This window comes from Cervus elaphus, chromosome 20 (genome assembly GCF_910594005.1).
Source record: "Cervus elaphus chromosome 20, mCerEla1.1, whole genome shotgun sequence".
Lineage (NCBI taxonomy): Eukaryota > Metazoa > Chordata > Mammalia > Artiodactyla > Cervidae > Cervus > Cervus elaphus.
In genome coordinates, this window is record NC_057834.1 from 47,783,487 (window position 1) to 47,798,649 (window position 15,163).

At 53.4% G+C, this 15,163-nt stretch overlaps 1 protein-coding gene across 1 annotated transcript in view; it reads right to left on the reverse strand.

Annotated features, from left to right (window-relative positions):
- Positions 1 to 4,739: 4,739 nt before the first annotated feature.
- Positions 4,740 to 15,163, reverse strand: part of PHGDH (phosphoglycerate dehydrogenase) — a 31,329-nt gene continuing 20,905 nt past the window's right edge. Inside the window, exons 6-12 of the mRNA XM_043877465.1 lie at positions 12,691 to 12,823; positions 12,049 to 12,197; positions 11,473 to 11,625; positions 8,267 to 8,399; positions 7,038 to 7,168; positions 5,912 to 6,149; positions 4,740 to 5,053 (exon numbers count right to left, since the gene is read on the reverse strand). Coding sequence (XP_043733400.1) covers positions 4,899 to 5,053; positions 5,912 to 6,149; positions 7,038 to 7,168; positions 8,267 to 8,399; positions 11,473 to 11,625; positions 12,049 to 12,197; positions 12,691 to 12,823 — 1,092 coding nt within the window. The 3' untranslated portion in view covers positions 4,740 to 4,898. The remainder of the gene's footprint in view (positions 5,054 to 5,911; positions 6,150 to 7,037; positions 7,169 to 8,266; positions 8,400 to 11,472; positions 11,626 to 12,048; positions 12,198 to 12,690; positions 12,824 to 15,163) is intronic.

Genomic DNA, 15,163 nt, shown 5'->3' on the forward strand with positions numbered 1-15,163 from the left:
TTTTGTCTCCCTTGAGTTGGGACACTGCTTCATCTGGAATCTTTTTGTAAAATAGCAATGGCTTGGAACTGAGGGGATGGAGCTGAGAAGGAGAATGGGAGGCATCCAGTTATTTCCTTGTGAAGAGTCTCCTCCACCACCCCAGCGAGAAAGGGGCACTGTGCAGGAGGGGAGACGGTTTGGGGGGGGAGGGGGAGGAGGGCTGGGGGTGGGGGGGAAGCCGTAGGGTTCACGGGACACTGAGCACGTGGGAAAGAGTTGCTCCTCCCACCCCCCTCTACCCCTGGACTTCTCTGCCTGTTGTTGGTTTCACAGTAGGTGCCAGAAAATCCAAGATAAACCCGAACACGAGCAGTAAGCCTGCATCCGCTGACTCCTTTCCCAGTCTCTCTCCGGGTGCTCCCTGAACTCCTGCCCTATTGCACAAGTTGCAGCTGCCTCCCACAAACCCCCCTTGGCTACCAACCCCCCACCCCCACCCAACCTTTGCCTGCTCCTCACAAGCTGTTTGGGGGCCCTCAGTCTAGTTGGCACCCCTGTCAGGACAATGTTCACCTTTCCTAAGATCCCTGCAGCAGTGTCTGTAGTCATGGGAGGAAAGCCCATGCTCCCCTGAGTTCTCATATATATACATATATATACACGTTGGAGCATAGGTGATTAACAGTGTTGTGTTGGTTTCAGGGGTACAGCAAAGTGATTCAGTTATACGTATACATGCATCTTTTCTTTTCCAAAATTCTTTTCCCATTTAGGTTATTACAGAATATTAAGCAGAGTTCCCTATGCTATACAGTGGTTAGTCTGCTGTTGGTTATCTGTTTTAAACATAGGAGTGTGTACTCGTCAATCCCAAACTCCCAATCTGTCTCTCTGCACCCAGTCCTTCCCTCCTGGTAACCATAAATTCATTCTTTAAGTCTCTGAGTTTGTTTCTGTTTTGTAAAAAAATTCTTTTTTTTTTTTAGATTTTGCATATAAGTAATATGATACTGGAGTGGATTGCTAGGCCCTCCTCCAGGGGATCTTCCTGACCCAGGGATCAAACTTGCATCTCTTATGTCTCCTGCATTGGCAGGTGGGTTCTTTACCCCTACAGCCAGCTGGGAAGCCCCCAGGCAATATGATATTGTATGATATTCGTCTTTCTCTGCCTGACTTATTTAACTTAGTGGGACAGTCACCTGAATTCTTGAAGAAGGGAACTCGGCGCCTCGCCTTCCCTCCGTATGGTCCACTGGGGGGTCTTGGTGCTAAATCTGCCTCCGTTGGCCTTAGCAATCAGGAGCTTCTGTGTCACCCAGTGCCGGAACCAGGCCTGCCTCCACTTGGGAGGCATTTGGACACTCTGTGGGGGTGATGTTAAAAATATTAGTATTTAACAATGAAGATATCAGGGTGCCAGCTGAGTGTCAGCCCTGGTTTGGCTGCAGGGCACCCAGGAGGACACTGGTCATTGTCACCACTGCACAGACAGAGGCTCCCAGCCTCTTCAACTCCTCCACGTCACTAACTCTGATACTGAGCCTTAGGCCTTCTTCTGGTAACTCCGGATCCACTTCATGAAAACGGACTCCGAAGAAAGCCCACTCCTCCTGTCAGGTCAGCAGATAAGGGGATGATTTTTCAGTTGCCCCGTCACTATTTTCGCCTTAAGGTCAGCTACTATCATGCAGATAAAGAACTTCCCTAGGTGGGCGAAAAGTCACCCAGGACAACCTAGAGCAGGAAAGAGGATGGAGTGATGACTAGGTAAGGGTACTGTGGCCTGTTTTATACATCTCAATCAAGAATACCTACATATCATATTAAAACAGATGTGGAGGACTTCCTTGGTGGCCAGCCCAGTGGTTAAGAGTCCGCCTGCCAGTGCAGGGGACTCAGGTTCAATCCTTGGTCCGGGAGAATCCTACATGCCATGGGGCAGCTAAGCCGGTGCACCACAACTCCTGAAGGCCGCATGCCCGAGAGGCTGTGCTCCACAACAAGAAAAGTCACAAGGAGAAGCCCACGCACGGACCCCACTTGCTGCAACTAGAGAAAGTTCTGCACACAGCAACGAAGATCCAGCACAGTCAAAAAATAAAATGAATTAATTAAAAAAAAACAACAGATGTGGACAGTGAGCCAGTCCACTGACCATGAGGCAACTTCCTGTCTCCAGGGGACATATTGGACACACATGCACACATTTCTAAATCTCAAAATTCTAGGAGTCAGCATTCTGAAGCCAGTTCTCTCCTGTCCCAGTATTTGTTCTGTCTCCACCACGGGAAGCAAACCCTAGCTTACCAGCCAAGGTACACAAGAAGGAATTCCACTCTAAGGTTCACTAATGTGAAGGAGTAACCAACACCAGCTGGATCTTAAACACACTTGCCTTTTTAAATTTAGGAGCATTTATGTGGACAAAGTGATGCAGTGAATGTGTCCCATGCCTTCACTGGCCACTCATGTCTAGGAAGATACTGGGGGCTGTTCAAGTAATTTTGGGTTTCTAAATTACGTGAGTAAGCATAAATTACTTTGGGTTGCTCTGACCTTAGAGCACAAAATATGGTTTGTCTGGAGGAGTTTGGGAAGCTGGAAGTTGAGTTCAACTTTTTTTTTGGCTGTGCTGGGTCTTTATTTCTGTGCACGAGCTTCAGCTTTCTCCAGTTGTGGTGAGCAGGGGCTGCTCTCTAGTTGCGGTATGCGGGCTTCTCATTGCAGTGGCTTCTCTTGTTGCTGAGCACAGGCTCTAGGGCATGCAGGATTCAGTAGCTGCAGCACATGGGCTCAAGAGTTGTGGTACCCAGGCTCTAGAGCACAGCCTCAATACTTGCGGTGCACGGGCTTAGTTGCTCTGTAGCATGTGGGGGTCCTCCTGAATCAGGGATCAAACCCGTGTTTACTGCATTGGCAGGCGGATTCTTTACCACTGAGCCACCAAGAGAAGCCTCTGAGCTCAACTTCACTTTTAACTAAGTTTAACCTCATCAATCCCAGCCTGTCTTTCTAGCTAGTAGTGAGCTCTGGTGTCACCCCCTCCCCCCCAACAACCAGATGCCACATTATGCAAGATATCTTTCCATTCGGAGGGAATGGGTTGTCTGATGTCAGGACAACCATGTCTAGATCTGGCAAAACATTACTACTAGGGCAAAGGGAGGGCCCTTTGGTGCACAGGATTCTATGTAAGAGCCCTGAGTGAGACCTGCTCATCTGCTGTGAAAGAAAGGCCTATGGATGAAGGAACCAATGTTTACCAAGTGCCTTGGGCACTTGCCACAAATCACTTGTTATCCATTCAATCCTGAGAGGTCTGACTGTCCCTCTTACTGATGAGGGAACAAAGGCTTAAGGGAATGAAACACTGTGCTCAAGGTCAGAGCAGCTCCAAGCCACCTTGCTGCTCACGTCCGAGTCCATCCCCTTCCAGGCGTGCAAGGCCCTGACACATGTTAGGAGCTCCTGGCAGGTGTCAGCACAGTGAGTGGCTACAGGCGGAGTTTCTATCGACCTTCGGTTTAGTCACAGCACTGAGGTCACAGGAATGGGTTTGCGGCTGCCAGTGGCAATCAGTCACCCTGTATCGGCCTTCTCAGCTTGGGGAAGTCTCCAAAACAGGGGCTACTGGGTGTGATGTGGGCACAGACAATCCCTTACTGATAGAGGGAGAACAACTCTCAAAAGGCGAAACCTGTAAGGCACAGGAGTACTATTCTGACACATTTCATGAAAATCTTAAAATCAAGTGATATACTGTCTCTCCCATACCAAACTGGGGCTTCCCAGGTTGTGCTAGTGGTAAAGAACCCGCCTGCCAAAGCGGGAAATGCAATAGACGTGGGTTCGATCCCTGGGTCAGAAAGATCCCCTGGAGGAGGGCATGGCAGTCCACTCCAGTATTCTTGCCTGGAGAATCCCATGGACAGAGGAGCAGGTTATGGTCCACAGGGTTGTGAAGAGTTGGACACGGCTGAAGTGACTGAACACGCACACACCGTACGAAACTGGCTTTGTGAATTTTCCAAATATCCTCAGGCCCCGTGCCTTTACTCACACTTTCTTCCTCTTATGAAACCTTTCCAAACATCTCCTGGGAGCCACCATCCTCAACTCAAATGCCTTTTTCCTCTGGTCTCAACAGAATCCACATACACCTGTTGTGGCTCTGTCCTCGCTGCTTCCAATGACCTGTGTGCTCTGTCACCCAGCAGAGGGAGATGTCTACAGAAGCAGTCTGAGCTCTCATAAACCTCCCCCTAGGCAGAACACCTAACCCAATGCCTGGCACACAATGCTGACATGTTTGGTGAATTACATGTATCAGTGTGCATCTATATGCCCAGGCGGAAGGGGGATCTAAAATAGCATTTTAGATTAGTTAGCCACTCACTCCTGTCTGACTTTGTGGCCCCATGGACGGCAGCCCACCAGGCTCTTCCGTCCATGGAATTCTCCAGGCAAGAATACTGGAGTGGGTTGCCATTTCCTTCTCCAAAATAATACAGGGACTTGCTCAAATCCTTGAGGTTTGTTCTTATAAAAATGTCTCTTAAAAACTTGAGGCACAGGGAACGGGTCCTCTTCAGAGCACCCCCACTCAGACATGTAGACCACCCATCTAGATCTCTCTTTATGGGTCTCCCTTTATGTGTCCTACTCGCCTGCAGCCAAAGCCCAGCCCCACGGCTGCCCGCGGATGCCCTCTGGTGGTTCTTCCGGGTAATGACAACACAAAACTGCCCAGAGAGTAGAGGACAGGCTCTTTATTGGGAGGTCACTGCTGTACCGTAGGAAGATAGGAGACAGAGGGGACACAAGCAGTGTCAGCCCCAGAAATGTGGATCTCCTCTCCCAGTGGATATGTTTCTTCAGAAAATCCCACGAGGCTGGGACAGGAGAGCCCAAGGTTAGAAGCGGAACTGGAAAGCCTCGGTCACATGGGGCTTCCAGGGCTCCAGGCTGGGGAGCAGGGAGGAGATGCTCATGACGTGCCAGGTCTCCCCGTCTGACACCACAGAGCTCTGATAGGACAGCAGCTGCACCCCTGCCTCTGCCAGGAGGCCTGGAAGTAGAAGAAACCCCTGGTTAGCACCAGGCACAGGGGAAGGAGAAGCAGGAGGCTGGGAGCGGGCTCACAAGTCTTGATTTCCGACATTAATGTTGCAACAGGGGTGGTGGTCTCAGAATTGAAGAGCTGAGACCGAGGGAACAAAGGGCTCTGGCCAGCTCCCTCACTATTCCAGTAGCTTAAGGAACACCCTGACCATCAGGCAAGGCAGGGAAGGGAAGATTAGCCACAAAGAGCCAAAGCCACCAGTTGGACTTGCTGGCTGGCAGTTTTATCCAGACCATCAGCAAGGAGAAAAGCAGGGGAAAAGTTCCTCTTGGCATCTGGCAAGGACATTGATATCAGGCCCCGTGAGGCCTGTGGACACTCATTCTCTGTCATACTTGGAAGTGCCCCAGGACCCCAAGCAGGTTTGGTGCCAGGGGCCTGAGGCAGGTCCAAGATGCCCATAACTGCGGGAAGGGGATGCTCAGACAGGCTTTGTTGGATCAGGCTGACCACCACCCAGCCCTGCCGTCAGAAAACCTGCAACTCAATGGCTCTGAACTCCAGGATACATTTCTACAGGCAGTCTCAAACTGAGTCCTTAACGTGGTAAGCACCTGGCTAGTAACAGGGGCTCTGGGGTCCCATCCCTGCCGCATGGCTCTGCAACCTCACTTAATCTCGCAATTCCACATCCAGCCCCATATGTTCTGGAACCTGCTGCAGATCCAGTGAGGCCTGCAGGCATGAAGAGGGGCTGAAGGAGGCAGAAATCCACAAAGCACAATCCCAGGACAGAGCCCTCCACACACACACACAGCCGTCCCTGCCTCCAGGGCATTGGCCAGCCCCATAGGCCCTCCTCACCAATCATGGTTGGCAGCATCGCAGGGCTGGAGGCCTGAGCCCGGAACATGAGCAGGGGCTGGCCCGGGTGGAGAGGCACTTCTGGTCTGAAGACAGCTCCGTTGAGAGCCTGCAGCAGAGGCGTGGTGCCCTGGACCAAGCCCACAGCCTGGTAGGGGGCACCTGCCAGGGCCACGGTCAGGAGGCATTCCCCGAAGTCCTGCTCCCCTGGTGTGGCAGGGTTGTAGGAGGTGGTCACCTGCAGAGAGGAGGCAAAGAGGCACAGTGATGCCCACTCCCTCCCTTGGCCTAATCAGCCTGGCCGCCACACTTAACAATTCAGGGTCAGGGGAGAGGGCAGATGGGCAAGCCTGGTGGCCCCGAGCATGAGCTTCTTCCCTGAAGGAGGGCGAAGAGACCTACCGGATACAGGTAAAGGCTTGGATGGGAGGGTGGGAGGAGGAAAAGGCAGAGGGAGGGAGGCAGGGCTGTGAGAAGGGCTGGACAAGCAGCCCAGCCACCAGAGGCGGTCCAGCCTGATCCCTCTGGTGCTGAATTCCTGCTCCCTGCACAAAAGAGTGGCCAACCCAGGATATAAGACAGTAGGCGGAGGAGAGGAAGGGGGCCATGGGAGCTCACTGCCCACTGCCTCCGCCAGCTCCCACTGGCTGAGAAACACAGACTTTGATCTTAAAAGGGAACCAGAAAGGAAGACACCGCAGGGAAGCCATGAAGGGCCGCAGAGCATAAGAGGGTGTGTGGTGAGCTCCCGGAGTTTGCAGACTAGCCCAGACCCTGCGTGGGGTGGTAAAGGAGTGCTGGATGGAGAGTTAGAGGCTGGCGCGGGGCCACCTCCCAGCTCCCAGCCGGGCTCTGAGATCTCCTTTTTGGCTGGGAAGCGGGGTTCCTGCTGGCCCCCTCGCTCACAGAGCACTTATACATACAGCACCTTCACGGGTACCAGTTCTCATGGTGATGCTCGGGGGCCGGCACGGGGGGAGGTCATGGCTGTCTCCCACAGGGCGGTACTGTCACCGGCAGGACTCACGGCCTGGGGGGCTCCCCATCAGTGAGCAGAGCTGAGAGGAGCTCTGAATGACGGGATGGCGGGGGGGAGATGGAGGGGAGGGGCGGGGAGGGTGCGCACATCGAGGCCGGCCTCTTTCACCAGCAGCATGGCGTTCACCAGGTTCACATTCGCCTGATGGGACGTGTCCTTCAGGAGGCCGACGATGACGGCGGGGGTCAGGCAGCTCCCGGAGTTCTTTAGGGATGATCCTGGGGACAGAGAGAAATTGCCATCAGGGCGCTGTATGTTGAACAACAAGGGAGAAGGCAGTACACCCTGGCCCTGAGCACTGGGTCACACAGCTCCTACCGCCCTGGCGGGGGCCCAAGCCCAGGCTGCTGGGCAGTTCTGCTTACCTCTGGGGGATGGAGAGGCAGCCGGGGTGGGGAGGACACACTGGGGGTCCACGCCGGGGAGGCTCTACACCAGTCTAAGAAACTCTTCTCCAGAACCCAGCCCAACTCCACTGGCCCCAGCCTGGCCACCTGGGTCTGCCTGTACCCTCACCCCTACTCGGCACTTACACCCTTGCTGGTCTCAGCAAGTGGAAGCAGAAAGGGCAACTGAAGCACCTGAGCCAACCTCCCTGCCTCGTTTCCTTGGGGCCTGGGCACCCGGCCACTGGGGCCCCTGGCTCTGCCCCTTCCAGGTATTGGCAATGCTAGCGGTCTACCCCACTACCACCCCACCACTCCAGTCTTTCCACAAGTGAGTAGATGTCCAACAGTCAATGGGGAGGACAGGCCTCAATAGAGTATAAGGTACCCACTCCCCAGCTGAGCTGGAGGATGTCAGCCTGCTGGAGAGCCCACCTTAGAATGTTCCAGAGCACAAAATACCCCAGCATCTGCCTTGTCTGACACACCCACCTCAGCTTTCACTTCACAGGTGAAGAACCCACAGGTCAGAGAAGGGGAAGTCCCATGGCAGGTAAGCAACTGGGTCAAAACCGGAACAAAGGTTCTGTTGCTTCCCCTGGACTCCCTCCACCCATCCTACTGCCTCCCACAGGAAACTCCGAACCTTGTGGAGGCCCCTCTCACATCCCAAACAGCACATTTTAAAAATACTGCATAACAGGACTTAACGAAAATTAAGCATACTTCCCAATGACTTTGTGTACCCCTCCCTTTCTGTCCTCACTTGGTAGCAGGCGAGCCATACTCAGATGGAATGTGAGATGTGTGGTCACAAGAATGTGGGCATCTCAGGGCCCCTCACTGGTCTGTGGCCTGCAGCAGACATTCCCGCTGCGAGGCAGAGTCCACAGCCCTCTTCACCCTCCCTCTGCAGAGTCCCCAGCTCACCCTGTGTCACCACCTGGATGGTCCCTTTGGGAGACCCAGCCCAGGCCTGCATCAGCGCCCCAAGAGCTTCAGCCAGATTGACCCAAGGCTTGGTGTGTGGACAGAAGATGCTGGCAAGGGCCTGGGCATTTACCTGCAGAGAAAGGGGAGCAGGACTGAGGTCAGGAAGGGAAGGGACAGGGCACCCCTGACCGACTCGGCTCCCAGACAAGGTCTTAAGGCCAAGCCTTAGCTCCACATGGAGAGCAGGCAGCAGGGGGCCAGCCTAGTTTTGGGGTGCCTTGGGGTGACAACCTTGATCAGCCACTCACAAGATGACAGCTTGTTCCTGTCGCTGAGGAGCGCTATAGAGCCAGAAAATGGCACAGCTCCCTGGCTCCTCCTATTGTCTCTAACACAAAAGGCTCCCCAACTTCAAACTGCCAAAAGGGGAGCAGGGAAGAGAGGGAAGGGACATCTCCCTCTTCTCTGAATGTGCCGCCACCCCTCCCCAACTCCACCAGAGATTTGATTTTCCTTTGGAAAGGAAGGAGGATGGGTCTTTGACATAAACCATGCGGAGAGTCACAGATCACTTAGACCTAGAGTGGTGGGTCTCTCTGGAATGGCTTTCCTATCTGCCTTCATTTTTATTTTCTATCTTGATTTTAAGTGTGTTTTTACACTGTCACAGAACACTCGGTCTAAATATCACAATTTGTAAGGCTGGATTTATACACTTGTTTTTTTTTTTTTTTGCCATACCACACAGCGTGTGGGATCTCAGTTCCCCAACCAGGGATTGAACCCAGGCCACAGTAGTGAACGTGCTGAGTCCTAACTACTGGACCACCAGGGAATTCCCTGAATTTATACACTTTTGATGATCCTATCACTCTTCAAATGTGGACTCCTGTGAAGTCCACCACAGGCCTGCTGGGCAGTTGAAAAGAGACAGAAGCCACATAAGCCTCCAATGCTGTGAAGTCTAGGGTCTGGCCAGCTGGACCCCCCCGCTGACAACAAAGCAGCATGTTCTGGGTCAAAATGTTTATTTCATCTTGTGGTTCAAGATGTCCTGGCTCTGAGTTAAGGATCTCGCCACTTACACTGAGGCAACCTGTAAAGAGAATCATCTAAGAAGGGTTTAATTAGAATCCTGGGGTTGGATGCAAATCCAATCAGGCAGATGTAATGAGAGGAAAACGTGGATGTTTCTATTCCTGTTTTCACAGAGAAAACTGGCAGAACATTAAAGAAGACGGAGTCATAATGATGGAAACAGCCGAGGAGGCAGGACTCCCCAGCAGACCCTGCTGTGTAAGGGGGTCCCGGGTATGACCGCGCCCCACAGCCAGCTCCCCTTTGATCCTCTCTGAAGGGTAGTGAGTCCCAGAGCTGCGAGGGGAGAACTGAAGGGCCAGGCAACAGCTGGGGGGTGAGCACTGCAGCGGGCAAGGGGGAAATGCTCACCGGAGCAGCCCCACAGGCAGGCACCACGCCTGGTTCCTTCCCGGGCAGGCCAGGGCGGTGCTCGCCATAGGTCTGCCGAGTTAAAGGGGCATCTGTCTTCTCTAGAAGATGAGTGGGAGGCTCCAGGAAGAGCCAAGGCATTTGGGCACCAACCTCATCTTCAAGCTAGTCTGTGCCTCAGGTCACAGCAGAAAGGAACTGGAGAGGGCCCAGTAAAGAATGAGGGACAATGGGGCTTCCTGGGTGACAAGGAGGTCTTTCTTACAAATGCCTATTGTACCTGAGCCACTAAAGGGTAAAACAGGCATTTGTTCCTAATTTGAAACTAAGTTTAATGATCTGACAGAGATCTGACCACGTAAGTAAGGGTCATTTCATGGGTCCCTTACTTTCTCAGGGTGTAGAGGTCACAGTGGCCTGGAGAGTTGGGCTTTCAAACAAGGGCTGAACAAAGCACCCTGTGTCTCTCCCGCCATAACTCTGTCCTCAGAAGCGAAAAGCCCTATGCTGAAGGTCAGCCAGGAAGGTCAGGGACCACCCTCCAGCCCTGCACCCCCCCCATTCATTATTGGTTAAGTATTTGGGGTAGAGCCACATGAGCTGCAGGAAAGCTTACATCCTGCTTTGGGTTTTTTTTTTTTTTTTTTTTTAATCCTCTGAAAACTTAAAGCGTATAATTAAGGACTAAAATATAAACTCATGAAATCTTAATAACAAGAATGTGTCTCATGGCAAAAGGATTGGGATGGAGACAGGCCAAGCAAATCTTCGTGAAGGGGCAGGTGGCAAGCCTCCTGAAGAAGAGTTATGCATTCCTTATTCACCCCTGCCACGCCAAGTCGCTTCAGTCATTGACTCTTTTGCAACCCTGTGGATTGTAGCCCACCAGGCTCCTCTGTCCATGGGATTCTCCAGGAAAGAATACTGGCCTGGGTTGCTGTGCCCTCCTCCAAGGGATCTTCCCAACCCAGGGATCGATCCCACGTCTCTTACATCTCCTGCATTGGCAGGCAGGTTCTTTACTACTAGTGCCACCTGGGAAGGCCTCCTTATTCACCCCCGTGTCCTCAAAGGGCTGTGACAGCATCTGGCACCCGCTGGGGCTTAGGGACCATCTGAAGACTGAATGAATGAGACAGGACCTGAAGTATAAGTCAGGTTCAGCTTGGAGAAGAAACAAATGGCCAGGAAGGGCCTGTTGGGAGCACAATCAAGAAGTCACGATTTGGGGAAATTAAGGGGCCAGCAGGCGTGGAGAGTTCCTTATGGGGGCAGGGTGGGCCCCTGCTCAGGATTCTAAGAGGCGGGGATGAAAGATGTGCTCAGTGTTACAAAGTGAGATGAGGTGAGAACACCCTATCAAGGCTTTCTCTTCGGTCCATCCCCCGCCACTCATCCAACCTTGGGCACCCCGCCATCACGCCAGCCTCACTCTTTCACTCCCAAGGCCTGCAGAGAACAAAGGAGCCTTTTTCCAGAGGCATGGCGCAGGGGAAAAAAAACAGTGTCTCAGCAGCAAGCCTACAATAGAGCAAGCTAAGCTGGCTCCGGGGTGCCGGGCCTCAGCTCTCAAGGTTAAACTGCAGGGCAGTTCCTGCCGCCCCAGCCAGAGCACTGCCGGCTTGTCAAATGCAAGCACTGCCCCCTTATCGTGGGCTCCCAGGGCTGAATCTGGTCACTGCTCAGCCCCCCACCCCCATTCCCAGCTAAAATATGCCCTCCTCTGACCTCTCCTTCCCACAAGGCATACTTACAACCCCCGCCAGGGACTTCCCCTTCACCAGGTCCACAAACTGGAGGGCAATCTCCTCCCCGCAGCGACTCTGGGCCTCCTTGGTGCTGGCGCCCAGGTGGGGGCAGCTGATGACATTCTCATGGTCCACCAAGGCCCGGTCCCGGGGTGGTTCCTGACCAGAAAGAGACATCTCTGGGTGGGGTGCTATGGACTGCCTCAGGAACTGGAGGGGGAGAGAGCAGGAGCAATGCCAACTCCTACTTCTGTTTCCCCCCGGGTGGTCAGTGGACTCAGCAATAATCGGCTTCCTCATGAATGTTCCATCACAGCAGAACAGTCGTAGACTGGATTCCAATCTCAGCTCCATCACTTACTACTCATGTGCTTTGGGCACATCTCCATCTCTCTGAGCCTCAGTTTCCCTATCTGTAAGATGGGTTAATACTACCTACCTCCTGACAGAGAGGTGTTATTTTGGGCAACATAATTTCTCCCACTAGAGACAGTAAGCCAAGGCCTTTGCTCAGCTGGGCTTCCAGCCCAAGGCCCTTTGTTCCCACCTCCCCTCCGCCCCCTATGCCAAGCAGGCACTTACCTCCGTGAACACGTCCAGCGCGGCGCCAGCACACCGACCCGACTGCAGGGCCCGGAGCAGGGCGCCTTCGTCCACGATCCCGCCTCGAGCACAGTTCACCACGCACACCCCTTTCTTGCACTGGGCAAAGGTGCTGTCGTTCAGCAGGCCTGGGAGGGAAGGAGGGCTTTCCTGCAGCGATGGTGTCGGGAGGCTCTGGCTCCAGAGGCCCCACCTTCCCCACCACGGGCTCTTCCCCACACGCCTCCTTCCTGGGGGACTACAGCCTCTCTGGTCTCACTGCCCGCTTCTCAGATGCTCTGGGCCAGGATGAATTGAGACTAGACTCAGTTAAGAAACATCTCAAACATCCCTGAGATCTTAGTGCTTCAGGCAGTGATCCAAGGAAGTATCCACAGAGTCACTGATCCTACATGTTGACCCAGTTCACCCAGACCCTGTGCATTTCCAGCCAGCTCACCCCTCCTGGATCTGGTGCCGGGCTGTGTAACAAAGCATCACCGTGCTCCATGCTCACAGGATCTGGATGCTACCCTCCCAGCATAACTGGTCCCCAGCGTGGGCAGAAGGCCCAGACTGAGGGCCCACCCTCATCTGGTCGGTGGCTTCTGTGGTCAACCCGCAAGCTAGGGACACACCAACCTGTGGTGGAGGGCAGGAGAGGTGTGTGCACAGTGATAAAGTCACAGAGAGGCCAGATCTGCTCCAGGGGCAGCTGCTGCACGCCGAAGGAGGCCGAGACCTCTGGCGAGATGACGGGGTCGTAGCCTATCGTCTGGGGGCAGGTGAGAGGGGGAGGGTAAGTGTCACTATCAATTGTCAGCACTGGCATTATTAATCACGGCTACGTTTACGGAGCACTGACTCTAAACCGAGCACTACTCTTAAGCTTCCCTCCCTGGTGGCTCAGATGGTAAAGAATCTGCCTGCAACGCAAGAAACTGGAGTTCAATCCCTGGGGTGGGAAGATTCCCTGGAGAAGGGAATGGCAACCCACTCCAGTATTCTTGCCTGGAGAAGTCCATGGACAGAGGAGCCTGGCGGGCTACAGTCCATGGGCTTGCAAAGAGTCAGACACAACTTAACGATTAGCACAATACCCACTTATCTCCCACAGTAATTCAAGGGGGTTGGTACTATTATTCTTCCTACTTTAGATCTGAAGGAAGTGGGGCATCCACGCTGGAGCAGGCAGGGTCAGAATTCAAAGGGAGGTTCGCCCACCTCCAAGCTCTGGACCATAAACGGGTGCAGAAGCAGCTGGTATGTGGCTGAACCAGTGAAGCTCAGACACCCTTGGAAAGTGGGGAGCCCCCGTGAGGAAGGACGATCCTGTGGGGAGCAGTGATGCGGTCAGAGGGCACGAGGGGAAGGAGGGGAGAAGCTGGCTGCAGCTGGAGGCCCCACAGGCCAGAAGATGGGCAGGCACGCCGCCCACTTCAACAGAGCAAGGAAGAGGTGAGAGAGGAGGGTGGTGGTGGTGCCCAGCAGAGTTATCAACAAGACAGACTCACCACTGGGGAAGGGGGTGAAACACCAGTGCTGACACCAGGTGGGTAGAGTACGGTCCTGTCTCTCAAAGGTTCTTTACACAAGGCTTAAAGTGTACCTCGTCTTGGAAGGCATAACTGGGTGACTAATCAGGCAGAGGTATAAACGACTAACGTCAGATCCTTTCAACAAGGCAGGTTTGACTGGGGAAGGGAAGGACATCAAGAGGAGGAAAGTGAGACTTAGAGGCACCATGGGCTGGGAGGATCCAGAAAGAACCATGGTCTGAGCTGGCGGGGAGGGGACAGCCCCCAAAGCAGAGGTACCTCCCTGAGGCTGCAGAGAAGGAGGGAAGGTTGGCTCCTAGGAGATGAGGGCAGACAGGAAACTCGGGGTGTAAACTTCATCAAACCCATGAAATCAGCCAAAGGTCATCAGGGAACGCTAGAGAAGACAAAGCTCTTGAGAAGCAAGAAAAGGCACAGACTCATAGCTGATGATGGCAAACACCTTTTGTATTAACTATGTGCCTCATGGGGCTTCCCTGGTGGCTCAGTGGTAAAGAATCCACCTGCCAATGCAGGAGACAAGGGTTCGATCCCTGAATCGGGAAGATCCCCTGGAGAAGAAAAGGGCAACCCACTCTAGTATGCTTGCCTGGGAAATCCCATGGACAGAGGAACCTGGTGAACACAACTTAGCAACTAAACAACAAACAACAACATGCATCTCATACTTGACGAGTTAGATACTATTACTTCTCTGTTTTACATATGAAGAAACTGAGGCAGAGGTTAAATGATTTGCGTGCTCAATTGCTAAGTCATGTCCAACTTTTTGCAGCCCCGTGGACTGAAGCCCACTAGGATTCTCTGTCCACGGGATTCTCCAGGCAAGAATACTGGAGTGGGTTGCCATTTTCTTCTCCAGGGGATCTTCCCAACCCAGGGATTGAACCTGCATCTCCTGCATTGGCAGGTGGATTCTTTACCACTGAGCCACTTGGGAAGCCCATTAAATGATTTAACCAAGGTCATACAGGTAGTAAGTGGTAGAACTGGGACACAAGTATTCTGGATCCAGGGCCCACACTCCTAATTCCTACCTGCTAATCAGGGGTGGAGTGGAGAGGCCCACAGCCCCCACCTGAGAAAACAGGGATAGAATGAGATGGAAACATCTCTTCTACATCAGAAAGAATCCTGGCTACCAGCCACAAACCTCTCAGCAGGGGTGATGCTTTGAAGATTGCCAAGGCAGCACAAGCAGCTGGGAAGAATGTGCAACCAGGTAAGAAGCATTTTTCTCTTGCAACAGCAAGGACCTAACCACTTCCTGCCTGGTCTACCCAAGAAGGCTTCCCTGGGCTCTCTCCTTGGGCCTGGCCCAGGTCAGCCACAGGGACCTGATGGGGAAGAGGTGTAGAAGTCATAAGACTCTCAGAGGTGCTGAAATGCTCAAGAAGGCCGGACAGTTGGCTGAGCTCTGCAGCTCTGCGGGACCCAAGATAAGGACTCTGAACCGGGAGATGGGCCTGAGTCCAGCCTCAAGTGCGGGCAACTGTGTGTCCAGGTGCAAATCAGTGCCTCCAGACCTGGATCCTCAACTTTAAGAAAAGGAGCAG